Source organism: Dermacentor variabilis, chromosome 2 (genome assembly GCF_050947875.1).
Source record: "Dermacentor variabilis isolate Ectoservices chromosome 2, ASM5094787v1, whole genome shotgun sequence".
Classification (NCBI taxonomy): Eukaryota; Metazoa; Arthropoda; class Arachnida; order Ixodida; family Ixodidae; genus Dermacentor; species Dermacentor variabilis.
In genome coordinates this window covers 109,389,835-109,408,011 of record NC_134569.1, presented here as the reverse complement: position 1 = coordinate 109,408,011, position 18,177 = coordinate 109,389,835, and the positions used below count along the sequence as shown (strand labels likewise).

The 18,177-nt window shown below is 48.2% G+C and overlaps 1 protein-coding gene across 1 annotated transcript in view; it reads right to left on the bottom strand.

Moving 5' to 3' along the window:
* Nucleotides 1-17,319, bottom strand: part of LOC142570397 (phospholipid-transporting ATPase ABCA3-like) — a 34,206-nt gene extending 16,887 nt beyond the window's left edge. Inside the window, exons 1-3 of the mRNA XM_075678785.1 lie at nucleotides 17,080-17,319; nucleotides 13,080-13,543; nucleotides 602-1,149 (exon numbers count right to left, since the gene is read on the bottom strand). Of these exons, the coding sequence (XP_075534900.1) occupies nucleotides 602-1,149; nucleotides 13,080-13,543; nucleotides 17,080-17,319 (1,252 nt within the window). The remainder of the gene's footprint in view (nucleotides 1-601; nucleotides 1,150-13,079; nucleotides 13,544-17,079) is intronic.
* Nucleotides 17,320-18,177: the final 858 nt, after the last annotated feature.

Here is an 18,177-nt window from a genome sequence, read left to right as displayed (position 1 = left end):
GTTCAATGCCAGAAACACCGCGAGCCGCATTCTATAGGAGGCGAACTCCAACATTGCCCGTGCGCTGAACATTCGGTGCGCGTCAAGCAACGAAACTAGTTAATTAATGCGATCCGTGCACCAAGACATGCCATATCCATGATTAAACAAAGTAAATGAATGAATGAATTGGTCAGGGGATCAAATGCAGGGGGCATTAAGAACCTTATCAAGATCGCCAACGCTCAACCACTTTCAATATTTGAGACTATTTGGCTATTGACACGAATATCAAAATGCACGGAGTTCAACAATTGAAAAAACTTTGACTACATCATAAAAATAAAGTCGCTGCTATTACTTAAAGCGTGGTAGCTGCCTTTCGCCTTCCTTATGTGTAGTGGATACAAGGAAAAATTCCAAACATGAAGATGTCAAACGAAAACAAGGTTGATAACGACCTCTGCAGCGAGCAAATATCTTAAAAAGAAACCTGAAATTTACGAGTGGAGATCGGGGCTGATGACACGTCTCCAGCACGGGCGGCTACCATGTGATAATAAAGCAAGTTGTCCGAGGCGGCGAACTTACATTTTGTTACGCTTGTACAGAAGTCACTCACCGGTAATCACGGCGCATCCGAGAATTCTGAAGCACCAGTGAAGACCCATACAGGGCGACACCGACGTCAGCAGCTTTGACATGCGTCCCAGGCTAATGTAGTCGGCGGCATAGCCCTCCAGCTTCTCCAACGCGAACCAGGGCACGAGATATATTCCTAGCCAGTAAGCCATCGCGAACACCACAGCCGCCGTTGCATTGGTGAAGAATAGCGATATAAACATCGCCTTCAGCATGTACAGCAGCGTGAATATGAAGAAGGAGATGAAGACCACCAGCTTGTCGATTCCCATGAGGTACGTGATGTGAAAGTCGCTGTGCCAGTTCGGAGCAAACAGCATGTGGGTCATGTTACAAAGGACAGCGACCATGCCTATGAACAACGAGGCCAGGAAATGTCCGAGCCAATAGACTGCGTTGTTCAGTCCAACGAGGCGCAGTTTCTCGCGCATACCGCTCTGGTTCTCCTCGACGAGCCGGGCCACTAGCGTGCAGAAGGGGACCATGTAGCCGAGACCGGCGCGGAGTGCGGTTAAGCTGTAGCCACTCCTGCGATGCGGAGTGAAACGGCATATGACACGATTGAGTTCCGTAGGAATCCTTTAAACGTTACGGGAGCGCACGGCACCCTGGTTGGTGTCCGGCGTCATGCAACGGTTGGAATTTCTTATATTGTGTATTTTAAGTTTTATCAATGAAGAAGAGTCGCCCAGTCGTGTAAGACAGGTGCACTGACTCTCCAACAAAACATGAAAGTCTGACAGAAGTATGTTTACCAGATATTAAGCATCCTAAGCAATTGCCCCCACGATAGAATAAAATATAAATAAAACACTTCAGTGAAAAACTATAATGTTCAATCGCCGAACCAAATGTACGTGATCAAAGCGTCGTTCTTTTGGACTAATTCTGAGCCATGTGATAGCGGCCCTGAAGCGTTTTACTTTTAAATAGCTGTATACGTGGAACGCAAAGATGCGTGTACGTACTACAGTGCTCTACTGGTATTGACCCGCTACGAGCGCATTCAAGTGGGGTGTACATCTTGTTAAAGGGAAGCTGAACAGTCTGTCAAAATCAATAAGATGCTCATCTACGGATGCGGGAACCTTATAAACCATGCACGTAAAATTTTGGGCGGGATTTTTTTACTTAGGAACGACGTAATCGCAGGTTAAAATTGCGCTGTCGCTCCGCCCCCCGTCCAGCGCCGCGCGCTGCTGCTGACGCTGACGATGCGAGCGGAGACCGGAAACCGCGCCGTAGTGACGTCAGCACTGGTGTTCCGCTCCTTCGCAGTCTCCGCGACCGTGCCTGACCGCGCTTGTTTCAACGTGCATGCCGTCATAATCTGCCTCGCTCGAGCCTGCATTCCTTTGTTTGTGTGTATGTAGAGTGGTAGTTGACGTGCGCAGCATCAATTGAAGTGATGGGCCGATCATGCCGGCATTCTGTGCAGTTTACGGTTGCACAAACACCAGCGGCCGCGACGATGTTCCATTACTCCCCGCAAGACAAGCAGCTTCAAGCTAAGTGGGAGGCTGCTGGGAATCGAAAGAAATTCAAGCGCTCAAGAACAACAGTGCTGTGCTCTAACCACTTCCGTGACGACTGTTACTACCAGAGCTTATCAATAAGGCGTGAATGAGTGAGAGTACGACTTTCTGCTAGCAGGCTTTCTAAACGCAGCGCGAAAAGGTCGGGGCAACGAACGCACAAAGGCGGTACGGGTGCGGGCGGACGGATGGTAACTGGTCTTGGAAGACCTTATGAAAACACGAACCCGTCCAAACCTGGATTTTGATTTATTGCTAGCACCTTCGTGTTAGCACGCTGAACGGAAGGTACATGTTCATTTCCCACCCTTGACGCAGGTTTGGTCGCAAAGCGCCGTTAATTTTCTATTCGCACGCGTGTTGTGAAACAGCCAACATGCAGCTACCATAATGCAGTGCAAGTGTAAAGGTTTCATGTGTTTGAAAGCCGGCACACGCCAGGACGCTGCGCTCCCTCTCGCGCACAGAGAAAGCGGGTGTCTCACGTAGCCGACGGAATTCGCCGCCTTTACGGCTCCGGTTACGATTAGCGTGCGGATGGCGCGCTGACGAAGGCCACTACACGTGCTACAAGAGCCGGAAAACTTTTCCCGCATGCAAACCGTCTGTGTAGATTGCCGACAGCTTTGGGGCAGGGCACAAATGCCGACGATCGCATCCCCCCTTACTTTCCACGAGGAGGCATGCAGGAACATAACACTACAGTTGTTTGCCCGGAAACGAACTCACTGGATCGCTGAACACAGCTTTGCAAAAGACATACCAAAGAATATTTCTAACAAGAGGAGGTGCTAACACTTCGCTTTCGTTCGCGTCGAAAGTACTGCTCGCTACCCGCATCTTTTGCTTCTTGGAAAGGCCGCCTACGTATACACGTAGGGAGTAACGCCGAACTCCTTAGAGAAACGCAAGCTCTCGAAATTGACCATTACCGTCTCATCAAACCACAGCGTCAAACCACCTTGCACCAGCTACATGTGTGGTGGCAGCGGCCGGTGCGGACGAACACCAATGTTGACGTCACGAGGCGCCCGACCAATCACAGGCGGAAACGAGGCGCGCGAGCTGCCCGAGTCTGCTGCTGCACTTTTCGTCGAAATAAAACCTGTTTGCGCCTTCTTTCGCTCAATTTCGATGCGATATTCGGATTCGGAGGGTTGAAAACCGTTACGTACAGCTCTTCACTCATTTCTTCTGGAAAACTCTTCAGCTTCCCTTTAAACATTTTTGCTAAAACAAAAAATAATCTTATTCTAGCGGCAATGGAGTAGCGTAAAGACAGTATTCTGCTATCAGCACTATACTCTTTCGCCTACACACCAACAACGCGTTTAGATCTTGCTAGTGCAACTTGAATTTTTTCCATTCACCTTATAGACTATAGCTTGCAGTGCTTGCAAGTGGCAGCCACACTTTGCTGAGCACTGCGGAAGCTAATGGAAAGAACGACCGCGATAACGCCCAGGCTCTTGTTGTTCCGCGCTTGTCGATAGCGTTAGCTCACCTTGGCTTTGTCGTCACCTGCAGGACGTCCTCCGGTCTATTTAGCGAACGATTTCGTCGCCACAAACAACCTCCGCGACATGGCGTGCACGCAAAGTCACGCACTCTCATTATATGCATAGTCATTCATGACAATACCAATAGACGGCATATAAGCAAAGCCAAGTCTTTCAGTGCTGAGAAATGGCACAATTTTACACTAACATCTACCTGGGATTTCTTTGTCACCACTGACAACCTCTGCCAGAAGCCGTTATCTGTGGTTACTACTCAGAAAGCTTTCCAAGGACCTGCTTTAAAAACAACCGTTTTTCTGCGCGTATTCCTCTACGTTCACGTCAGTAGGTAGAAACTGATGAACTGCTACTACCCGTCGCCGTAGCTCAATGACTGCGGGGTTGCGCTGCTGAGCCCGATACCGCAGGTTCGTTCGTGACCACGGTGGCTGCGTTTTGGTGGGGGCGAAATGCAAAAACGCTCGCGTAGTTAGATTTATAGTTGCCCGGTAAGTAACCGCACGCGGTCAAAATTAATCCCGAGCCTCCGACCGCAGTGTACTTTATAATCGGATCGTGGTTGTTTGCACCCAAAGCCCCGAAATTCATCTTAATTCGTTTCTCCCCCCTCGAGCAGTGCACTGTGCAGGGCAAACAAAAGCGAATGGTCACACAGGCTAACGTCAGCTGAAACGTGCCCCTCGATAGTCGCGCGTTTTATTGTTTTATTTTTATTTTATTACTTTGTGTCGAATGGGTACGTCGTGGTGCATGTCATCGATATGAAATACCAAATTGCATTTATTCCACGTGGTCTTATTTTACTGACAAAATAATGGATCCGTCTGTAGCACGCCCCCACGGAACTCAAGAAAAGCAGCCGATACATTCAAAAGGGAGACGGTAAGTGCGAGCACCGACCAATATCAAGCTTTTGGCGTCTAATGGTGGATGATGGGAATGTTGGTCTCTCCATATCACGTTGCAGCTGCAATAAGCAGGTCTTGTTTTCAGCTACCCTCTTGTACACGTAGGTGTGAGTGTACGTTAACCTTTTCACTGCGACTCTCTAAAAATCACTCGTACAAAAAAAAGAACTGTGCACCTGTTGTGCCATCTAACCACGTAAACACACAACAAAACATGAAAGGCAATTTTCTGGCTACAGGTAAAGCAAGCGTTGCAAGCGTCTGAGCTTCTGTTAGAGCGACCTGCTTTCTTGGAAGGGCTGTCATGGCAAACCAGTGTGGCAGGTCCCTCTGCGTTTTGGCAGACGAAGGTAGTTATGAAGGGCTTCTAAATTCTGAATCAGAAGAAGGCGAAGAAGAAGATCCAGTCTCTACATTAAGTTTCCGTTGAACCCACACGCGAAAAATAACATACTACCGGGAAGAAGTATATACTTAAGGCCAGCCATGGCCATTGCAGGTGTGGCAGGTCCGCCCGCCCGTGCGAATTGTTACCAAGTGCCGAAATACGGGTAAGGGACAACAAAACAACAGACATGTGGCATGAAACCTCACTGAACGTATACGCGAAAAAAAAAAGCTCGGCAGAGACTGAGGAGCATTGGAAAAAAACAAAGTCTGACTGGCAGAACCTTATGTATTCAAAATTAGGGATGGCCTCCCCACTGCCTCCTCTATCGCAAACACGCTACTGCTATGGGTCAGCGCCACGTACTGTTTTTTTTTTTTGTGCAGCACCTGCGACCGCGCACCATGCCTGAAACTTTCAAACATGAAGTACTGCTCTTAGTACCCTGGCATTTGTACACCTTTCTCCAGAATGTGCCATGATCGCGACTTAATATCCATCTTGTGTTCCACGTAGCACCGTGCAAAATATAGCAAAATCGCACTTGTGAGAGCAGATGGAAAGCGCCGGAAAGGAAACGGAAACAAAAGTGTCAGCTTCTTTTGTTGGTGCTTTTTTTTTTGCGAACAGCTTGCACATGCGCAAGGCGAAATTGTGACTTCGTCACACGGGTTCCGAAAAAAAAAGGAACGTTAGATATTGCGCAGTTTTTTTCAATGCTGGTCCCAATTTAGCGGCCCCGAGTTCAATGGAGTGCAGACTGCGCACGACCAGCGAGGACAATGCTTGAGTGCTCTATAGTCGTTGCCTACAAAATAAGGTACTGTGTGGCAGTGTATCATATCCCAAAGCAAGCAACGTCTGTCAGAGGCGCCAAAGCGGGCCGCCTAGCCAAATTTCGACCACCTGGGGCTCCTTAACTTGTCGTCCAATGTACCCCCCCCCTCCCATCACGAGGGTGTACCGCAACCCCCATCGGAAGCTTCGTTTACATGATTAACGCAAGTTGGTCGAGTCTAACGTCGACACTACTCATGCCAATCCAGCCACGTTTACATGCGTCTTGCTAAGCAGGTTCGGCGAGTCAAGCTACCCTTTGTAGACAGGTCGACAGAACTTGCCTCGTTGGTCGCTTAGCTCCACCCACTAACGTTTACATGAACCCGAACATGAACCCGTTTACATGAACGTTTACATGAACGTTTACATGAACAGTTTTCGCTCCGACATGCCGACTCGACCGCACTGGAGCGGACTCGTGTAAACCTATAGCCAGAATGCGCCACCGTGATGGGTAGCGAGCTCTTATGCGCACACACGCTCAAGTTTGACCGTGGGTCGAGTTTCTAGGCGGTACTGGGCGAGTGGACAAAACGGCGCACGGATACGTGAGGCAGCCTCTGGCTTTTTTCGGTGAGCGGCCACCAGACGCATTGCTGTGCGAGACCCCGAAGACTGTCTCCGCTCTGGAAGCGGCGGGCGTTTGGTAAGAGCTTGGTTATTATTTTCTTTTGTCGCTATTAACCCTTCACGCGACAATGCGGCTCCTCTTAACTTTCACGTCACGGCAAATAAAACTTCGGTGACTCGCCGCAAAAAGTACGCCTTTGTGTGTTGTCAACGCCAGGAATATTAGTCGTTCTTTCCACGACTGAATATTTGCCCTTGAAGTAGTCCGCACTCATGCGTCTATTGCAGTCATTCATTGCGCGCGTATTCTTTGCGACTGAAGCACTATAGTGAGTAAGCTGTGGCATGACAAATGTAAAACATGACATACCGTATATGATAGAAAACAGCGAGACGACGCGGACGACCAGCGAAACGTAGCAGATATGCGTAAAGCAATCGTCTAGATCATGCTGAAGACTATTTTTTTTTTCTATTTAGACGTTTGTTCATCTTTACAAGATCGTCTTCTGCGCTTTCCCATTTCCTTCCTAAAGCCTGTTTCACGCGCAAGCGACTGCACGGTTCAATGATTGATGTTTCAGCGCGTGCGAGATGCAGATTTAGTTGTTCTCCAAGAGCCGCTTCAGTTCTTCACTTGTTTCTGTAAAAATACTGTCATTATTACCCATGGTAACTTCTGTTCCAGTTCCTGTTCTAAAAGCCTCGATCAATTACAGGCCTTTAGAACTGTGCGGCCGAATAGGATAGCATCAAAACTTGAAATGAAACGAGTACAAAATGGGTCTGTCTGCCGCTCTCGTTCCTGAAGGCCGCCAGGCATTCCGGGTGCCACCCGTGCCACATACATGCGAACTAGGCTTTGTTGGCTTTTATCGAAACACTCGTCCTCTTTTCTCCTCAAGACGTTCGAGCAGAAAGGCAGGAGCCTCTCGGTTCTTCTAGTACATCTGGGCTAGGTTTTAGTCGCAGTAGCGCAAAGCCAAAGTTTGAGCACTCACCCCTACACATGCAATGAAACAGAAGAAAAACAGCTCAGTGCACCGCGCACGACAAACATGGACTGCCGTTTCGTCCTCTGTATCCCTGCCCACTTGGGGCGACACGCACACACAAAAAAAAAGAAATAAGGTAAAGATAACGCGCACAGCTTATTTAGCGCGCTGCTAAATCAATAGCGTCGCGCTGCTACGCACGAGGTCGCGGGTTGAAATCCCGGCCGCGGCGGCTTCATTTCGATGGCGGCGAAATGCAAAAACGCCGCGGTTCCGCGCATTGGGGGCACGTAAGAGATCCCCTAGATGGTCAAAATTAATCTCGAGTCCCCCGCTACAGCGCGCCTCAGTCAAATCGTGGTTCTGGCACGTCAAAAAAAAAAAAAACCCAGAATTCAATTCACTGGTTGTCGTAACCTACACAAGTGTCACCAGTTCGAGCGCGCGAGATCCCCCGCGCGACGACACCACATCTGTCACGTGCTCCTTGCGTTACCGCGCGCGGACGCTCCACTACTGCTCGCCGCTGTCGCTGCTCGCGAAGTTTTCCAAACATTTCTATCACCTCAGCGCACCACTCGAAAAACGGGTTATGGGAGAGGGGATTGGCTCCCGCGATGGTTGCCGCTTGCATGTTAAACAGGCTTAACATGGAAGTAAATAATGTTCAATTTATTTACGTATGCTCGCTGGATCGTATGAAGTAAAATAGACCAGTTGGTAAATTATAGTGAATACAGACGACTTGGTGAAAGGACATTAAATCCTCATGTTTTTTCGCCCATGATGAAAGTAGCGGTGCTGATATTGTTCGAGCAATCTGTACCGGATTCTGCTTTTTTGCCTACGCTAGCAAAAGTAGACCTCAGGCGGATAATTTAATTTTTTCACTTACCAAGCCGTCGACAAGAGACGGATCATCCGTCTGTACGCTGGGAATACATTTTGATGCACTAGCCGACATTCTCTTTTTTTTTTTTGTTATGTGGTTTTCTAACTACCGCATTCATTCCGGGAACATTAAAGACTGCAAATGTTAAGCCGCTGCATAGAGGAGGTCAAAGACATAATGCTGAAAATTACAAGTCCATTTCTATTGTGCCCATACTGTCCCAAATTTGAGAAAGGTTCCTACTTTAATGTATGACATCCTCTTTCCGTAATCTTTTCTGTTCTTAGTAATTTGGATCTGTTGCTAATAGAAGCGTCGTTTCATTCTTAGGAGAGTATGCCGTTGAAATGTACTCATCGTTTGAAAAGAAGCTGTTGTGTTTTGTTTTTCCATATCACAAAAGCTTTTGGAACTGTAAAACACGAAATTTTGATGGAAAATGTTATTTTGTTTTGGGCTTCAGAGGGCCTTTCTATGATGGTCCGCTTGATTATTTGTATGGCAGGTCGCAGGCGGTTATGGGCAGTAAGAAAGGTATTAGTAGTAGGCAACCAGTCACAGCAGGTGCCCTACAAGGTTCAGTCTTGTCACATTTGTTATTTATTTGTTTATGAATGACCTTACTTCGGTAATTAGCAAAGTTATTGTCTTTATATATGCGTCATATAAGTTGCGGGTACGCCATAAGTGCACTGCAAATTGCGGTTCATAAATCCATGCAATGATTTTATGAACATCCTATTCAATGTTGGATGTTTTTGCGAGGGACGAATGAGGAGGTGTACGGGCAGAAAGGTGTACGGGCAGAATGAAAGGTGTACGGGCAGAAAGAGGTAAGGTTCAGTTTATTAGTCTCCCGTTCATTTCGTTTCCTGTCTTCGGCCTCATGGAAACTAGGGGAGGTGGGGGGGGGGGGGGGGGGGGGGAGACGGTGCGCATATGCTAGGTACGTGACGTGATGCACCGTTCAATCGGACGGGCCAACTTTTTTCACAAGCTATTCAGTCTTGAGCTGAAAGCGTGATCTACTGCGCTCGTCAGAAAAAGCGTGAAGAAAAAGCGGGTCGTCCTCTCCATTGGCGCTCACTCGCTAACTGCTGCGAAAATGATTCGATTTTCGCGCGACTACACGTATCCAATTATTTGCGAAGTCCCTGAACCGGCTCACGCTGAAGCACCGCGAATCTGCGAAATACCCGAAGTTGAGCCGCTGCACGTGCGACTCGGATATTTTTATTGCAGTTAAACCTTGCTCAATCTATTACAATCATTATAGTTAAGCGGTCCCATGCACGTTTTATTAACATGTCTCTTTGACGTACAGCCTTTGTATATGCGTAAACGAGGATGACGTTGCGCGATTAGCCCCAGCTGACTTCGGGATGACCAGTCGGCCTCCTGCAGTATCCGCAGAGCTCGAACCCTTTCATAACCACATATTCACACTCTGCCGCGGTAAATATTCCAGAGCCAGAAGATCTGCGGTAGCGACATGCCGCTGTCAGAATTTGGGACCAACACGCTTGTTTTTGCAAAGGCTGTACATGTTCGTTGTGTTCATGCGTTTTCTCGTTTTATACGTTAATCGGACCCGGTGCTGCGAAGAGCTTTCTATATATAGAATATATATTGTTGATAGTCTGGGCTTTATCCTTGACTAGTTTACTTCCGAGTGCTTGAAATCTCATGTTCGGCGCTGGCGCTTATCCTACCGTATTTTCACTTGGCACTCTAGCATGTGCCACAAGAATGCCGCCATTTATATTTCCATATATATGTTTATTTCAGTATCACCAATTAAGGTTCTTGTTATAGGATACCTGTAGTGTTAGTAAGTGCGTTTGTCTGCCATTTAAGTTTCTACATTTTGTTCGCATTTATTCCGAGCTCCGTGTGGGCACGACGAAGCTTTTTTCTGCACGCAATCTCCAACCCAAAATCAAATGACATTAATTGCTCACCGCGCCACGGTATCTCTTTCTCTCGTTTCCCTTAATTAGGCGGGCGCTTTCTGTCTTCTTTGCTTGAAACGCTGCTGGCCATGAGCTAACAGGTTTCGTATAAAATCGTACTGCGCTTCTATATAGCAACAAAGCAAAGACGACCGTGACGTAAAACGTAACGGAGGTGAGTAGAGCCATCCCTGCGCATAAGCATATTTGTCCGAAAGACTGCGCGAATAGCTTTTTTGTTTTCGTTGCTCTTCTTGCGCGCTTTTTTTTTAAGGGGCCCTGAACCACCCCTCGGGCTTAGTGAAATAACATAGTCTGCAGGTAGCATACGCTCTTATGAACATCTCGGCCAAGTTCTGCTGTCGCAAGCGGTCCGTGGAGCTCGCAAGCGGAGCGTGAAGTCACCTTTCTCTCAAACGCTCTCGTTTCGAAAACCTCATGATCCTCGCTCTTTTCTGTCTGCTTTATTTCGTCATAAAGCACACTACAATACGCGGCTGCTATTGGTCGCGGTGCTCGGCGACACCGCGGCCGCCACCAGGTGCCGCGCAGAGTCCAGCGGCTAAGCGCCCTGCGGCTCTCTGAAGACAGCCGCGTTTGGCTTACGTTTAGCGCGGCATAGGCACCAAATCGGAAATTTGAACTGCGCGCCACGGTGACGTCTTCGGCGTAGCCTTCGCAGTGCACGGCATTGGAGGAGGAAGAGTAGCACAGCTGAGGCCGTGTTTGACTGCCGATAACTCCACTTCTGCTGAACGTATTGAAGTACTTCTTGCGGCAAGGTGGTTCTGAAATAGCCTATTTTCACTTCAAACGTATTTTTCCACTTCGATAAAAAGTGGTCCAGGGCCTCTTTAAGTTCCTCTGCGTGGTCAGGTCGTACGTAACCGGTCCCTCGCACGCTTCCGTCTGGCAAATCGTTCTTGCACAATCTCGATGTCAGAGCACTAATACAACGTGTAACGAATGTTTAAGCACCCCCATGTGTCGCCGCACCACCAAAAATAAATAGCCTGCAAGTGGCTCGCGTACCAACTGAAAGCGAAAAAGATTACAGCGCGTAGCCGACGGCCGCTGCTTCCCGCGCCATAACCCGAGCGCAGGCAGCACCTCGGTTACGCCACCGCAGCGCCGCGGTTCGGCTGCTCGCCGCAAAGGCCGCACGCGGACCTGCCGCTTTGGCCACACTCTATTTCTAGCACACTCTAAGCGTGGGGCGAGAACTTAAGGAGTCGCCATCTGTCGGAAGCGCCTCCCTTGCGTAGTATGAGGGATCATGCGGCGCGCTCCTCATAGGTTTGGCTTACGAGGCTCAATAAAAACACCGCGCGGCAGCCCTCCTGGACATTTCTGTACGTACTTTCAAAACGAGGAAAGTTTTTTTTACTGTCGAAATAATGTTGGGCAAACTAAAAGCACAGAATCGTTTACAGACGCTCTATCTTTACCGAATACGTACAGTGAACGCCAATGCGTGTGGTCGCGGCGATGTCTCCCGAACCGGCTTCTTGCATGAAAGGTGTAGGCAAACGCTGAGAGAAAACTATGTGAAATATGTCCTTAGAGTGGGCTGCCTGTATAACCAAATGGAGCATAACAGAATGAAGCCTCAATGCAGCGATCGCACGGTTTCGCAGCGACCGAATGCGCGTCTGCATGCATGTCCGCGCACAATGTTTCGCTTTCGCTGGGAGTGAGTTTTCGCACCGTGCCGTGAGCTTTAGGCCGCAAAATATGCGCATTTTACAGTACACAATCAACCCTTGTGGCGTGGACGCTGTCAGAGCTGTTCAAAAATAATTTCGTTATAGATTTCGACTCCTACGGCGACTGTGATGTGCCGTCACGACGATTCAATTTTCTTTTCTAAATTCTTCGGCGTTTCAATATTATTTCTCAAGATGCTTCGCACTGTATGTCTATCGGTATTCTCAGTGGGCTATTTCCCGCTGCTTCTTTTTCGTAATTCAATGCGTTAATTCATAACACAAACATGACCATGTGCCGTACCTCTTTTTGATGTGCTTCTTACCGCTCCATTTTCATTCCTGTGAACTTGCCAGTACCTAGCATCAACAAATTCGTAGACCAAACCATGGTGACTTTAGCCGGGCAGCGGGCGCGGGCGAGCGTCTCAGGGCACGTTTTCTGCTAATCACCGAACATCGCAGCCCCAGCGCCGTAGAAGAAATCTTCCTCGCGTCTGTGCCTGCTGCATACCCGAGTTGTAGCCGATGGCTGCTTGCCGGTTCTAAGCTTCGCGAGCCAAGCTTCACGCAGCTTCTTGTCCTGCGGCTACATGCGAATATATGGCTTACACTGGGCTCCGTGGCGTACGTCCGGGCCTGCGGCACCGAGCATTAGCCTACTATGCTGCACGCCTCCAAAGGCAGCCGCTACCTATTACAGTGCTTTCAAATATTGTCAAGCAGACACCAAAGGGGGGGGGGGGGGGGGAAGCCTAACCACTTAATCAGAACCGCAGCGCAGGTGGGACTTAAAAGAACTTTCGCTCTCAGCTCGCTTCGGCGCTTCCGAAGCAGCCGACGTGACCGCTGTGTCCACGTGATCCTCATGCCACGTCACGCCGACGGTGGCGCCAGCTTTTCCAGTGGTGAAGCTCGCCCCCAGTAGCCGTCGAAAATAAAGCCCGCCACCTCATGCTCAGCCGCTGGAAGTCATTGGCAATAAGCGTAGCCTCCGAGATAGCAACGAAGGACGACCTCAGAGGCCACATCACTGAGCTCCCACGACAGTCGCCGGCTAGCATACGCTGAACGCTTATAGACGATATTTCAAAAAAAAATATTTTCTTCAAAGCGCAGCGGCCATGCATAGCAGCGTATCGGGACACTCACTTTGCGTCCATGGGGAGAGGACCGTCGGGGAGTCTGCTTGTCGAGAAGGTGTACTCCGGATGAGGCGAATTGAGCTGCTTCCGTAGCACAGAAAGGTGTCCCTTTGCCAGGGACATTTGGCAGAAGGCCAGAGACTCTCGCTGCGTGACTGGTGTCGGCAGCGGCTCGAACGAAGAGATTCCCTTGAAGCGTTGCGACAGGTACTTCTGGTTGTCGTACATGCTCTGGATGAACCTCAAGTCCCGAGGGTAGCCGCTGGGTAGCAAGTGTTCCTTCTCGTCGAACGACAGCAGCTGGATAGCCACGACGCGCTGCTCGGGGCCCCGCCTGGGCACGGGCGTGACGCGCTTGAAGACGTGTAACAAGGACTCATCGTCTGGATAGCCGACGATCTGTGGAGGCTCGGATGGAAACGCCGCCGCCATAAGCTCTCGCGCGTGAGATGTGTTGGGCTGGTAGATAATCTGCGAAGACGCAAGCGCGCCAGTTCGGCAAAATGAAATGATGCGAGCACCCCAGGGCTTGGCAGTGTATCTGGCCGTTTTATTGGCAACTTTGTTTCGCCCGTATACCAACCTACACTGGGGCCAAAAGAACAACAAAAAGCCCTTAAATAAAACTAAGCTCCGCGCACCGATTGAAGGGTTGAAAAGCTGCACGCGTGATGTGAATGCATTGTCGCGACGTCGAAAGCTCGGGGATCGAAAACACTGCTAAACAAGAATAACCAGGACGGTCTTTTAATACCGCGCGCTATTGACTTCCTCTTCTTCATTATGTTTTTTTTTTTATGTACAAACATGTTCCTTTTGTCGTCGTCCTTACCACACAACAGAAACCGCATTTGCCTCCCTTCCAACGGAAGCATCGTCCCGATGCGCAACTTCAGCGTGTTATGCAGAAGACCATAGGGGTCGAGAGAAAACGCAGGGAAATGCCATTCCAACCGAAATCAACATGTTTAAGTTGTACGGCTATGTAATGCGTCGCAGACATACAAGGTGGGGTATCACGGTAACGGAGAAGAAAAATACTTCACAGATGTATGCGAATCTGACAACTTATACATCTAAGATACCGAAGTTACAAGTTCCGACACCCTTAGAAGTCTTGTCTGTTGGCTCACGACACCGCTCGAAAGCAGCAGCGCTTGGTGCTCTTTACATACTAGCGTGGTCATGGCTGTCTGGTTTTAGTGACGGCTCTCAACCCAGGCTGCGTTCAACCAGACTGCGTTCAATTGGGAAGTTTAATGAACGTTGTATGATGTCGTCAACCTAAATATTTCTTAAGTTCTTTCCGACCATTACACATAATAACGCAATCTGCTAGATAGTAACTATGTTGCCGACACATTACAAATTGGTTATTTTTGCCAATATATTTTAACCACATGCATTCATCTACAACATTATACAACTATATTCAAGATCTGTATCGCACTCTTTGAATATCACGTTTATCTATTATTTTTCTTATTTATTCTGTGTCATTTCTATTTTGCTCAGTATGGTGTCACCGGCATTTCTAGTTTACCTTCCATTATTTTGAAAAAATCCTGTGTACCAGCGCTTTAAAAAGGACCACTTCGCCGTCTTTCTCTAGTATTCTCTTTCCCAATATTTTTTTTTTCGTGGCGGAGAGCGTTGCTTCTTTGGGATTAAGTAAGCGAAGCTTACTTTAGTATTTAACATTCGAGTTTAAATGTTCATTGCGTCATCTTCCATACTGGACGGGCTGAACAGCTCTTTAACAGTGCATGACTAGTTTCTTTTGGGGGGCAGTTCGGGCATTTTTTGTTTGGTGAAATACGGAACTTATAGAGCTTCTCTTTCGTAGAGAGTACTGTCCATTGTCGTTTCCATTCAAAGTATGGCTTCTTCAGGGATCGGTGTCCTAACCAAACTGAAAATTTTTTATCAGTTATTTCTTTCTCCTGGGTTAACCTTTCGCATGAGAAAACCTGCGTCCTTGGTATATCATGTATTCTTCATGTGTTATGTTCTTCGTGTTTGTCATAATTTTGCAGAATGTCAACGATTGTTCTGCCTGAGTACCCTGTGTGCTGTTTGATACCTGAATACTTCCTGAGCGTGCTTAGCTACTGTACTATACGACATCACGTCCTTGAATATCGCCATCTTGAACCATGTATTATGTTGTTTTAATGGCTGGTATACGCGAGATTGTTCCGTGGTTTAGGAAGCTTAGCAGTTCTCTCTAGGTATCTAAGTAACTTTTCTTCATACAGGCTGCGGTTCTTTTTTCCCATAAATGTGCGTTTACTAACGCTGCGATTCAATTTACCGCTTTACGGGGAGAAAGCTAGTCGTGCTACAAAGAAAGCGTATGTATATGTTCTTGTTTTGATTCTGTCTTTTTTTCTTTCTTTTAATGATTGACAAGGTAGTGCTACGTTTCTGAGCATTTCCTCTTGTCTTTTTTTTTTTTTCACTGTTTCCGAGATCTGCGGCAACACTTTTCCTGGCTCGACACGAACGCCTAGTAATGTTGAAACGTCGTCCCAATTGCTTGTGCACGCGTGGCGCCGTGCTGGTTTGTTTAGTTAGTAAGCGAATGTTTACTAGTTTATAGGGCCAATAAACCTACTATCTTTACTTCTTATAGCTGTCTACTAATTTTCTATCGATATGGATGATCCGGCTTTCGGGCGAAACTGCGACATTTTTTTTTTTTTTTCAGTGGGTCTGCAACTGTGGCGATATTCAGTAGTGGCCAAACTATATACAGTGGGCAGTCCTCTAAATGTCAGTGATTAATATTTTAATAATAATAATAATATTTTGGGGTTTTACGTGCCAAAACCACTTTCTGATTATGAGGCACGCCGTAGTGGAGGACTCCGGAAATTTTGACCACCTGGGGTTCTTTAACGTGCACCTAAATCTAAGCACACGGGTGTTTTCGCATTTCGCCCCCATCGAAATGCGGCCGCCGTGGCCGGGATTCGATCCCGCGACCTCGTGCTCAGCAGCCCAACACCATAGCCACTGAGCAACCACGGCGGGTATTAATATTTTCGCTGTGTGACACGGCTTGATTTGACGTGTTCGTACGTTCAGCTTGTTAATTATGTTGTGTGTTAATAGGTTTTAATAGTGTTAATGGTGTTGGAGGCTGCTAAGTCACTAGTTTCGTGACGGTATCGGCGGCATGGTGGGAAGAGTGTATGGCTACTTCGTTGGAGAAGATTGCTGAATTTTTGCACCAAAGCCATTTTTTTTTCTTTAAAAAGGGCAAATTGCGGCCCTGCATGGTAAAGCGGAACTGATTTTCGAATTTTTCGTTCCTATTTCTGTTCCTTTAATTCATCACCATCATCGTCATCATCATCATCAGCCTAGCTACGCCCACTGCAGGGGAAAGGCCTCTCCCGTACTCCTCTAACTACCCCGGTCCTGAGCTAATTGTGGCCATGTTGTCCCTGCAAACTTCTTAATCTCCTCCGCCCTCCTAACATTCTGCCGCCCCTTGCTACGCTTCCCTTCTTTCGGAATCCAGTCCGTAACCTCTTAATGACCATCGGTTGTCTTTCCTCCTCATTACATGCTCTGCCCATGCCCGTTTCTTTTTCTTGATTTCAACTAAGATGTCACTAACTCGCGTTTGTTCCCTCACCCAATCTGCTCTCTTCTTATCCCCCCTTAACGTTACACCCATCATTCTTCTTTCCATAGCTCGTTGAAGAGACCCAAACCGCGGCACGCCTTCTGACGTCCCTTATCCCTCCTCCCGCGCAACTGGCATGTAGATTCTACGCGCTCTCAACCACCTCCTCGACGCGGCGTGCAGGACAGCGTCAGTGTATGTCGGGAAAGTCGAAGCCACATTCAAAGGAAGCTTTGCATTTAAAAGAAGCACACCGACAGTTTTACACTCCTGCTCAAGCTCTTTCAGTTAGCCGTAAGACCTGCTTCACAGCAAACTTTCCACGCCTTGCTTAGCTATCACCCCGCTCACGTTCCCGTGGCGCGCTCACCAGCTGCGGCGCGCGGAATCCACTCAGGTTGCGTTCCTCGTACACGGTGGGCTCGGTCAGGCGCAAGCAGGGTAGCTTGGGGCACTTCGCCGGCGGCACGATGGGCCGGTCGTTCTCGATGCTCGTGAACGAGAGAACCACGAGGAAGATCTCGGCCAGCGCGATGAAGTAGTGCCGCTTGATGAGCTGCACGTACACGTCCTTCCAGATGATGGCGGAGATCTGCGCTAGCACGCCCATGGTGCCTGCGAGAGATACACGAACGCGATTATGACACTCTCTCGCTCGCTCCTTATTTGCCTTCCGTGCCGGCAGCGTCTGCTATCCTGGGCATTCACCGCATACGAATAGGTGTCAAGGTCTCTTGCTCACTTGTGTTTATTCTGGTTTCTTCTCTCGCAATGGCTTATTGCACTGGGCATTCGTCGGGTACTGCCGGTCACCTACTTCGGTGGGAATAACTGTATGCTTGCCCCTTCTTTAACTTGATAGTGCTAGTATTGGATAGTTCTGGTACTCCGCGTTGGAGTGTGTTTAGTCCGCTTATGCTCAATGTGATTGAACTTTCGCCCCTTCGTGCACCAGTCTGATCTTTCACGAAATTGAAATTTTCAGCTGTGTAAAAGCACTTGCTCCTCTAAAAGGAGCTGGTAGCACTACCTGTGATCACAGAAAAAGATTGAGCTGCTCCAAAAGAAATGAAAGAGAACAGTTCCGAATATTGACGATAGACACGCTTGTAAGCTCAATCTCGCAGTCCCTGCGTATCGCCGTTCACTGCCGTCAGGGGCGAGATCGACAGATTGTCACCAACGGTAGAGTACAGAGCACGAGCGCTAAACAGTGGGAAGGAGTGATTATAAATTAAAGGATAACTTTTCATCATGAAGCGCTGCTCACGAGAACGTTCTCCGCGAAAGAAATGCAGTCAAATGTTACTTGGGAATTTCCAGTTATTCTGCCAGCCACACTTACTATAGGTAATGAAAATGAAAGAAACGCACGTTGCCATTGTGTGCGTTGTTATAATCACAAACAATACCACTTGCACGATGCAAATTTCGCCGTCCTTCAACCCCTCGATGTCTAAGTGCACTG